The sequence below is a fragment of the Nyctereutes procyonoides genome, unplaced genomic scaffold, assembly GCF_905146905.1.
Source record: "Nyctereutes procyonoides isolate TBG_1078 unplaced genomic scaffold, NYPRO_anot_genome, whole genome shotgun sequence".
NCBI classification, from domain to species: Eukaryota; Metazoa; Chordata; class Mammalia; order Carnivora; family Canidae; genus Nyctereutes; species Nyctereutes procyonoides.
In genome coordinates this window covers 1,507,981-1,517,806 of record NW_026575041.1, presented here as the reverse complement: position 1 = coordinate 1,517,806, position 9,826 = coordinate 1,507,981, and the positions used below count along the sequence as shown (strand labels likewise).

Here is a 9,826-nt window from a genome sequence, read left to right as displayed (position 1 = left end):
GGGAGAGAGGAAAAAATAAAACAAGACAAAATCAGAGAGGGAGACAACCCGTAAGAGACTCATAATCATAGGAAACAAACAGGGTCACTGGAGGGAAGAGCGGGGAACAGGGTAACTGAGTGATGAACATTAAGGAGGGCATGTGATGTAATGAGCACTGAGTATTATTTAAGACTGATGACTCACTCACTGACCTCTACCTCTGAAACCAAAAAGATATTATATGTTAATTAATTGGATTTAAATAAAATTTTAAAAAAAGGAAGTTTAGAATAGGGTGCTTGCTTTGGCCACACATATACTAAAATTGGAACAATGCAGAGAAGATTAGCATGACTCCTGCATAGAGAGTCATGCTAATTAGAATGCCATGCAAATTCCTGAAGTATTCCATATTTTTAAGAATGAAATCTTGCCATTTGCTGGGACATGGATGGAGCTAGAGAGTATTATGTTAAGCGAAATAAGTCAGTTAGAGAAAGGCAAATACCATATGATTTCACTCATATATGGAATGTAAGAAACAAAACAAATGAACAAAGCAGGGAAACCCTCAAGAAACTCAACTATAGAAAACAAACTGATGGTCACCAGAGGGGAGGTGGGTGGGGGGATGATAAAATAGGTAATAGGTATTAAGGAATACACTTGCTGAGATGAGCACCGGTGTTGTATTAAGTGTTGAATCACTATATTGTACACTTGAAACTAACATTACACTGTATGATAACTGGAATTTAAATAAAAACTTAAAGATTAGTTTACAGTAGGGAATCCAGAGCACCCCTAGAGCAGGGAAAACAATTCTAGCTGTCATTTCTTGAAGACCTATTGTGAGCCAGGGACAGTGGTGGTCTACATATTATCTCATTTGACACAGGCAATCCTCCTGAAGGTAGACAGGAATAACATTCCTTACCCAACTTGCCCACATGCAGGTGTCATGAGATGCTATGCGACAGCCCACCTGAAAACCCTTTGAAAATAACACAAGTTAGAAAGCAAGACTAGGACTTATCTGTTTAACTGAGAGGAAGTCTGTGTAGGAAAATAAAGAGAATTGCTATTACAGGTATACTGGTTATCCTAGACAACTTTTTTGAAAAGCTGCCCCAGGTTAAAAAGAGAATAGGCTAAAAGAAATAAGCATACGTTTCATAATAGGCTTTCTGCTGAAGATCCCTGAAACTGCGCCGCATATGTTAACTAAATTTGGCGGGAGGATCTGGGATTCGAACCTTAATTCTAATCTCCACGTTCCACTCAGGCATTTCCCCTTTTACCACGCCCCCTCACTGGAACTCCATTTCCCAACATGCACCAGGCTTCTCTAAGTCGGCCGTCTTTGTGACGCGAGTTCCATGGCTTCCTGGGAAATGTAGTTCATTTGTTCTCCAGCTGCGGAAAAATCTAAGGCTGTGGACTACAACTCCCGTGAAGTACTGCAGAATTCCACCGCGTTCGCGGCGTCTTCGAACGCGCCGCGGCAGCCATGTTGGACGCGGCCAGCCTAGGGGCCGGCACCAGGGGGTGATGGAAGCAGCTATCAGGATGCTGGGGTCCCTGGTATTGAGGAGAACAGCGCCGGCGCCGCGGCTCCTTCTCCAGCTGCTTAGGTCCCCATCGCTCCGGAGTCATGGAAGTGCCTCCGGCCAGAGTGTGATCACCGCGGGCCGCGGGGAGCCGCAGTGGCTGAGGGCGGCCGTCTGGGGGCGCCCTGGATCATCGCCAGCCTTCCTCACCGGAGAAGGGGCAGCCACCTGGGGGCGCCAGGGAGGACGCCCCGAGACCCAGTGCCTCGTAGCCGCAACGTGGGGACGCCTTCCTAGCCCAGAAGAAGCACTCCCGGGACAGGACAGCTGGAACGGGGTCCCCAACGGGGCCGGACTGAGCATGTGGGCCCTGGCCACGGCGCTAGTGGTTCACTGTTACAGCAAGAGCCCGTCCAACAAGGGTGATTATCCGGGCAGTCTGGGTTCGAGGAGGACAGAGGCGGGAGGAATGACCTGACTTATCTTTGGAGGGCAAGAGTTGCTTATAGATTTAGACCAGCAGAGCTTCAGTCCTGAGGGACCCAGACATCGTCTGGTTACCGGGGCAGAGTGGTGAACTGGAGAGCTCAGTGCCGGAGTTGTATAACTTCCCATCATAGGTCACCTCGTTTCTTTGGCCATTACTTTGTCCATCTGTACAATGGAAACGTTGGATGAGACATCTAAAATTAGAGCATGGTCCTTTTATGCTCCAGTACTCAGCCCGGCCAAATTCCTCTCTTAAGAGGTCTCCAGGAAACCGCCATGTGTTCTAATGGCAACTACTAGATAGTTTAGAGACGTTTTTCCCCTAAGGTGGCCTAAGAAAGGAAGTAGAGACCTGGTTTCAATGCCAGCTTTGCCACCGCTCACCCCTTGCTGCTCCCTGGTTTCAGCCCCCTCCCACCCCCCCTTACACGGTAAAGAGTTGATTTCTCAGTACTCTTACAGTGCTGTTGTTTTGAGTCTTGGAGTTCAGCAGCCAGGGGGCTGCTCATCAGACTCTTCAGGGGTTTTGTTGTCCGTGGTCTCAGGTGTGAGGTGATCTTGCCAAGCCAGGCTGTTGGCAGGAGAAGAAATACAAGGAAGTTGGATCCTTAGAGACCCAAAGTAACCATGGGGGATGGCAGACCCAGTTTGGCATCTCCCCTGCATGTGTGGAGCTGAGGAGGGACTGGGAAAGCAGGCAGAGAGCCAGATTTCTGGCCTGTATGAGTCCAGCCTCTCAGATTCTCAGCTATTCCTCAAGGGGGAAGGCTGGGAAGCATGGTGTTCATAGGTTCCATGCGTCCCAAGCTCTGAGACTTGGGATCAAGAGTGGGGACTACCTTGAACTTCGTTTATTTAGCAGGGTGTGGCCAGCTGTAAAGGAAGGGTCCTGAGTTGGAAGTAAGGACCTCTGAGATCCTGTTCTGGTTCTACTCCTAACTCCCACTGTGGCTTTGGACTCTTGCTTTTCTATCCTCATAGGCTGTTTGTTTCCTCATCTACAAAATAATGAGTTGAAATAGACTGTAAGGGCTTTTCTAGCTTAGGCGTGCTGCAATTCTATAACTTTGAGCATTTTTTGAATACCCTCTGTGAGCCCAATTTTGGGAGGTGTGGAACTCCTAATAGCACAAAGTCATTTAAGGAGGCCATGCAGGCAGTTAGGTCTGTGGTTCTGGTGAGTGGTCTGACAATGTGTTGTTGGGGGATTTGAGGGCCAGCAGGGTCACGAAGGCATTCCTAGAAAATTGGTGGAGACCCCTGGAGGATGGGGAATTTGAACTTGAGTTCTGTAAGATGAAGCAAGAGATGAAAAGGAGAGTGACATTGTGAGCTCTGTGAGAGCAAGAAATGCAGCTTATCTTTTTTTCAGGTTGATACAAGTTCCTTCCCCTAATGCTTTCAACATCGTTTGTCCACCATAGCATCTGGAACTTAGTAGGTACTCCATAAATGTGTCTTGAGTTGGATTGTATTGCATGCAAAAGCTTCATGGATATGGGAGTCACAGGTCAGTGTGGTGTGTGCAGAGGCCAGCAAAGTAGCCAGCCTGGTTGGAGGACAGGGGGTCTTTCGAATGAGATGAGAGCAGATGGAGTGGGGCCCAGATGTCAGACAGGATGGTTTTTTGGAGGGTTTGGAATTTCTCCTGTAGGCAGTGGAGAGCCATGGAAAATTCATGAGCAGGGAATGTCCCAAAGCTAGTATGTTTCGATGATTTGGGAAGGTGTTCAGGATCTTGCCTTAGAGGTTCCTAGGAGCTCCAGTTTGTACTTTTCCTACTTACTAAAATAGGTAATGACCAAACCCTGATCACTTCCAACCCTTCAGACTTTGCTAGCCTATGCTATACCCTGATTTGGAGTTGTAAGCTCAGGCCCTTTGTACACTGTTGTAGAAACTGTACCATGTAGGAGCTGGAGGCCCTGGTTTTCAGCTCCTTCCTCATTCCCCCAGTGACCTTGCCGAAGCCACTCGTTTCTGCAGAGTGCGGGAGGAGTGGATACAGTGATCTCTGAGGAAGCTTTGTTCCTCTTCCAACTGAAGGCTGCCTGAGCATCCTTGGATGTGTGCTTGGAGAACCATGGGGGAAGATAACAGGAGAGACCTGACCCTGGAGTCTAGGCTGACACATGGGGTGGAGACACTAATTTTTGAACCACAGATCTGGTTTGCATATTCATGACATGGTGGCTATCTTATTATCCCTGCTCTTCACATAAGGAAACTGAGGCTCAGGAGATTAGATGAGTTGGCTCGGTCATACAACAAGTAAGTGGCAGAATTGGGGTGGGAGTTCAGGTCTGTCTCCATATCCTGCTCTTTCTACCCTACTGCAATGCCTCCTCTCATGTTTCACTGGATGAGTCTCTTGGCTGGACTGAGAACTCTCTGAGGCAGTGCTGGGTATGAGTCTCCAGTGTTCACCCAATGGAGCTCAGAACCTTGCTGGACATATAGGGCTCCATGGGTATTTGAAAAAAATTTACCTCTACTATGGTTTTTCTGAGCCGGGCAGTTTTTCTTTGTGGCCACAAGGTGGTGCCAACAGCCTGTAGGCTGCTCAGGCTAGGTCAGGCTTAGCATTGCTTTTCTGCTAGGTGATTCCTAAGGAATTGCCACCCTCTGCTTTGGGTCTCCCTTTTTCTGAGCTTGGCACTGAGGAGTTGGCAGAGTTTTCAACCATCATTTCATTTCCTCGGCATCCTGTGAGGCTTGCAGGGCAAGAATTACTGCGTCTACTTATAGTTATGGAAGCTGGAGTTGAGAGGGAAAAGTGCTGCCACAGAGCAGGGAATAGGGGCAGGCTGTTGGAGCCAGGCCTCCTGACTCCTTGTCAAGACTCTTAACTCTCAGAGGAGCCCACACCCCTGCCTGTTCCACCCCATTCTGTTCTTGGTGTCGGGTTGGTGACTTGTGATACGAGAATCAAAACTAGGTTGAGAGGGACACATGGATGGTTCAGTGGTTGAGCGTTTGTCTGCCTTCTGCTCAGGGCATGATCCTGGAGTCCTGGGATCGAGCCCCACTTTGGGCTCCCTGCGTGGAGCCTGCCTCTCTCTGTGTGTCTCTCATGAGTAAATAAATAAAATCTTAAAAAAAAAATAGGTTGAGAAATCAGTTGGGGGAGAAAGTGGGACAAGGTAGGGGAATGACTAATAACAATGACAGCCATGTGAAATGTATTAGTCTGAGCTTTCTAGCTAATGAGTGAAGGGATTCATCTATCAAGCATTTACCATAGGCTATACATAGTTGCTAGTACTTTACCTGGATCACCTGTATGATAAGATTTACAAGATTAGGGTATGTAATGAATGTGGAAGACAGGTTAACAGTGGATACCAGGCAGGCAGGGGAAGATTAGCTTTCTCTTAATACACCTTGGCATCATTTTTCTTGTTAAAGCCATGTTTCTTTTCTTTCTTTTTTTAAATTTATTTTTATTGGTGGTGGGGGGGAGAGAAACCCAAGCAGACTCTGCACTTAGTGTGGAGCCTGAAGCAGGGCTCAGTCTCAGAACCTTGAAATCATGACCTTAGCTGAAACCAAGAGTCAGATGCTTAACCGACTATGCCACCCTGGTGCCCTAAAGCCCATGTTTCTCAAGTGCTTCCATTTCCATTGTTTTCCTGGGCCCCCCATGCAGCTCTGATGGTAGGTCTTGGCCAGGGATCTGACCAGTGCCCCCTTTCTTTTCAGATATAGCCCTGATGGAAGCTGCTCGTGCCAACAATGTCCAAGAAGTCAGCAGGTGAGTGTTGGATCTCCAGGACTTGCTCTCTCCCACAAGAGGGCCTGAGCTGGGTGAACCCATTCCTCCAGTGGTGACTGACTTAGAGGAAATCCTCATAGTAATCTGGGAAGTGAACCCTGTAACTTCCCTATAGTCACAGTCACTTGGGCTCCAGGTCAACCTTTAGATTTTTTAAGGTAGGAAGTCAGCCCTGTGTCCCCTTTTTTCTTGACCCCAAACATCTCTGGATCCTTCCACTGTCTTGTTCTTAGCAGGGCATGGTGTAGAGTCCCTTCCACATCCTGTGGGTTCTTTACCTAATCTTCCCATTTGTTCTTATTTCTTTGTGGAACTGGCCATGTGTTATTGTTTGTTGCCTCCTTGGAATACAGTTGGGGACCCATGGAAAGGTTTGGGGATTTAGGAGGGAGCTGAAAGAAGCCTGTCAGGTCTTCTAAGGCTAGAAAGATCTGCCCAAGGGGTTGGGGTGCACATGCTGGACTCCTCAGGAGCTAACTGCATTATTCTGGTCTGGCTCAGCTGGGCTGCTTAGACCACTGGTAGGTTGGATCTGAGGTTCTTGGCAGGGACAAGACTTAGGTTGGGGCTTCGCCTGGTGCCAGGGCTGGGCAGTCTGTGTCCAGGATAGATGCTCAGACCGAGGCCAGCATAGGGCATCAGTATGGGCCTGTTGGTTAGGGGCAGAGGTTTTATTTTTGGTGAAATTAGTAGCCTGCACTGGGCCTCATCTTGACCTTTTTTGGCCCTTTGTATAAAACGAGGGGCCACAAGATATCCTCTCTTCCTTGCTACCACATCCACATTTTAGACAGGAAGTCCCATGTTTTGGGTGGCTACCCCTCACCCATTGCCACATTCTTGGTGCTCCTCCTCACTCTAGCTGCCTGCACATTGAGAAAGTGTTGAAAGTCAGCTGCAGGCCCCACCAAGACTTACGGCTTTGATTCCCTTTCATTTTATCTGCAGCATTATTATTGATTCTCAAGGGTGCTTTTGAGTATTAATGTTCAAGGCTTAGTTTTTAATAAACCACTTTTGGAAGTATGGGCTGGGAGTTGTTTCGTAGCCAAATAAATATGATGGAGCAATAGTTTAATAAACATGCAATGATGCATCTTAAAAACCAAGCACAGATGTCAGCTTGTTATAAGAGCCATTCATAACTGCCAGCTGTGCATGGCATCTTCATTTCCCCAGAAACAGCTGAGCCTCGCTTCCTTACGCTGCAGTATAAGAGAGTGAGGGGGCAAAACTGGCTGTGCCCCCTCCTCTCAGGCCTTTGCTGACCTTTAAGTCACCTGTTGGTGATTGGTCAGCCTTCCTGCCGAGGACTGCCAGGCTGCTACTTTCCTCTGGCAACCCAGTTTAGGTGGTATATTTGCAAAGCAGCAATGCTATGAATCCACTTTTTCATCACCCTGGGGAGGCTGAGTTTACCCTATTCCATTGAGCCCCTGAGTGTTGATTATTTTAGCTCTTTCAAATACCGTGTTTTTCTGATAGCAATTAAACACCTGCCAAAAGAATGCAGAAAGTGATTGGATTTGCGGTATGTGTGATGCAGAACATTCCTTCTCACGCGTGTGGATAGCATTTGTAGGGGCCTTTCACGTGTATCTCTAGTTCTTTTCTCCTGCCTTCAGTTGTCTCATTTCTTTTTGTCATGATTACTCAGTCTCCCTTCACCCCTTGTAAGGGAGTCAGAGATGAGCAAGGCACAGATCCTGCCTTTCAGCACAACAATCTTACTCTTACTCTTCTCACCTCCTGTGTCCCCCTCCGTCCCCCCACTCTGAGGCAAAGGGTAGCGAACAAACTGAGCAAAGGCAGGGAGCAGGAGGTGCTGGCTGGCTGCTGGGCCCAGTGTCATGTTGGTACTGCTGAGGTGGTACATGTTCAGCACTGCAAGGGGAGAGGTGGAGGATGGTTTAAGACAAGCCAATGTGCAAGGTTTATTAAAATGCCTATGGTAAGGAGTGTTGAATTGTTATCCTATAAAGCAGTGATGAGACATGGAAGGTTTTTGAGCAGGGGAATGACCCAATTAGGATCATTCAGAAGGGTGAAGAATAAACAAGTAGGGGAGAAGCTATTTCTTTTTTTTTTTTTTTTAAGATTTTATTTATTTATTTATGAAAGACATACACAGAGAGAGAAGCAGAGACATAGGGAGAGGGAGAAGCAGGCTCCATGCCGAGAGCCCGATGTGGGACTTGATTCTGGGACTCCAGGATCACACCCTGAGCCGAAGGCAGACGCTTAACCGCTGAGCCGCCCAGATGTCTCGAGAGGCTATTTCAATAAGACAAACTCAAGGTGATGAAGGCCTGAATTAGGATATCTTTCCTTCGTCCTCTCCCAGAAGAGTTCTTGCTTATGAGTGAATGAATGGGCTTCTACTGCCTGCTGGAGATGGGAGGTGACCCAGGCTTTGGTCTCAAGGAAACAGACATAACCTATCAATTAGAGTTTTTTTCTGCTAACAGAGCTAGGCATACAGGTGGAGGTGGGGAGCCTGACTATCCTTGCTAGAGAAGAACAATTCTTTTGAATTCCCACAACAGGTTCTTACTCAGCTTTTCCATGCCCTAGACTGCATAGGTGCTTCATGCTGCTCTTAGGTTCTTCCTTTGTGTCCTGCTTTTAGCTCTGCTCAGCTGACCTGCCTATAGTAGGATAGAGTCCCATTCTCAAATTTAAAAAAAAAAAACTTAAACATAGCTTGTATTTGGTTAGGTCACCATGTGTATGATCAGTATGGTCTGTAATATTAGTATTTCGTATAAAACTCAGATCTAGTGAATAATATTGTCCTCTACCGTTCTTTCCCTATTGCCCTCTGTGGGCCTCTGTGTATCTCTGCCTTGATGTCCCCTAACCTTCCTTAGCCCTAAAGCCTTGGGAAAGCTCTGGATAGTTAAGGCCGGCAGCCTGAGGTTCTTCTGCTCAGAGGGGAAGTGCTTCATCCTCCTCTTTAAGGATTCTCTGGAATCTGAAGTTCCTAGGTCCTGGATATGAGTCCTCTGCACACACTACCCGTCTGTACTCTGTACTTATTACCCCCTGCTTAAATCCTTTCACACTCAGCTCCAGTGCTGCAGCCCTTATGAAGCCTTCCTTGATTCTTCTCACCTGGCTGTGATTTCTTCTTCCCTTGCTCCATATCTCCCTTCTTTTCTGGGAGGGTATGAAGGTCATCTGAAAAGGGCCAAGTCTGCCTATGGCAGAAGAATAATCCTTTTCTAGAAGAGAAGTTGGAGATTAGGGAGAGAATCAGGACTGATTATCAGGACTGAGGAGGCACTCAGTCCACGAACAGGAGAAGCAGCAAGGGTCCTTGCTGCTCAAATCAAGAATCCTTAGAGACAACCTTTTGAGACAATCAAGCCAGCAGCTCTGGATGGTCACCCTGATATGGGGGCACTGTTGACTTGCTTTATGTGGTGCTCGCTAACTGCATGTAGTGTGAGCCTGCCTGGCTGGAGGAGCAGGGCAGGATCTGCCACTCACCACATTCTGTTCTTGATATTAAGAAGGTTGTGAGCTAGACTTCACCTTAAACTACTGGATTGTGTGCCTCCCCACGCAGGGACAACTATTTCCCCACATCTCTTACTCTATTCACCAGCACAACAGAACTTGAGGAAAGTTGCTTTTTTACTGACTTTTCAGCAGACTTGAAGCAGGCTGTCCAGAGGCTTATTTCCATACTTCCGTTAGCTATTTCAGAGGGAGGCTGAGTCCCTTCCTCTTCCCTTCCTTCTCTCCTTTCTCCCTGTGGCAGCCATTTCCTCCCTCCTCCACCAAGGCACTTAAACCTTGTTAGTGTGTGCAGCTCTGACTCCTCGGGAGTGGAAGCCCTGTCCTGGGGCCCCTATCCCACCTGTCAGCATCACGAGCAGGTGGCCCTACTCCTGGGCTTAGCCTATACCCAAGCCTGGCTCCTGGATACAGGAACCACTCACCCGAAACCTAGGGCACAGGGCAGACTAAAGGCACATCTGTCCAGGCTTGGGCTGAGCCATGTGAGGAGCTATCAAGGCCAGGA

General features: G+C 47.8%; 1 protein-coding gene and 1 non-coding gene across 3 annotated transcripts in view; both read left to right on the top strand.

The window, feature by feature from the left end:
- The first annotated feature begins 279 nt into the window (after nt 1-279).
- LOC129506848 (U6 spliceosomal RNA) lies at nt 280-382 on the top strand. Its single transcript, XR_008663879.1, has one exon. It is a non-coding gene; the product is annotated as a U6 spliceosomal RNA (small nuclear RNA).
- A 1,124-nt stretch (nt 383-1,506) lies between these two features.
- Nucleotides 1,507-9,826, top strand: part of CLPB (ClpB family mitochondrial disaggregase) — a 146,432-nt gene continuing 138,112 nt past the window's right edge. For both annotated transcript variants that reach the window (XM_055320580.1, XM_055320581.1), the window contains exons 1-2: nt 1,507-1,954; nt 5,724-5,775. In XM_055320580.1, coding sequence (XP_055176555.1) covers nt 1,534-1,954; nt 5,724-5,775 — 473 coding nt within the window. In that variant the 5' untranslated portion in view covers nt 1,507-1,533. The remainder of the gene's footprint in view (nt 1,955-5,723; nt 5,776-9,826) is intronic.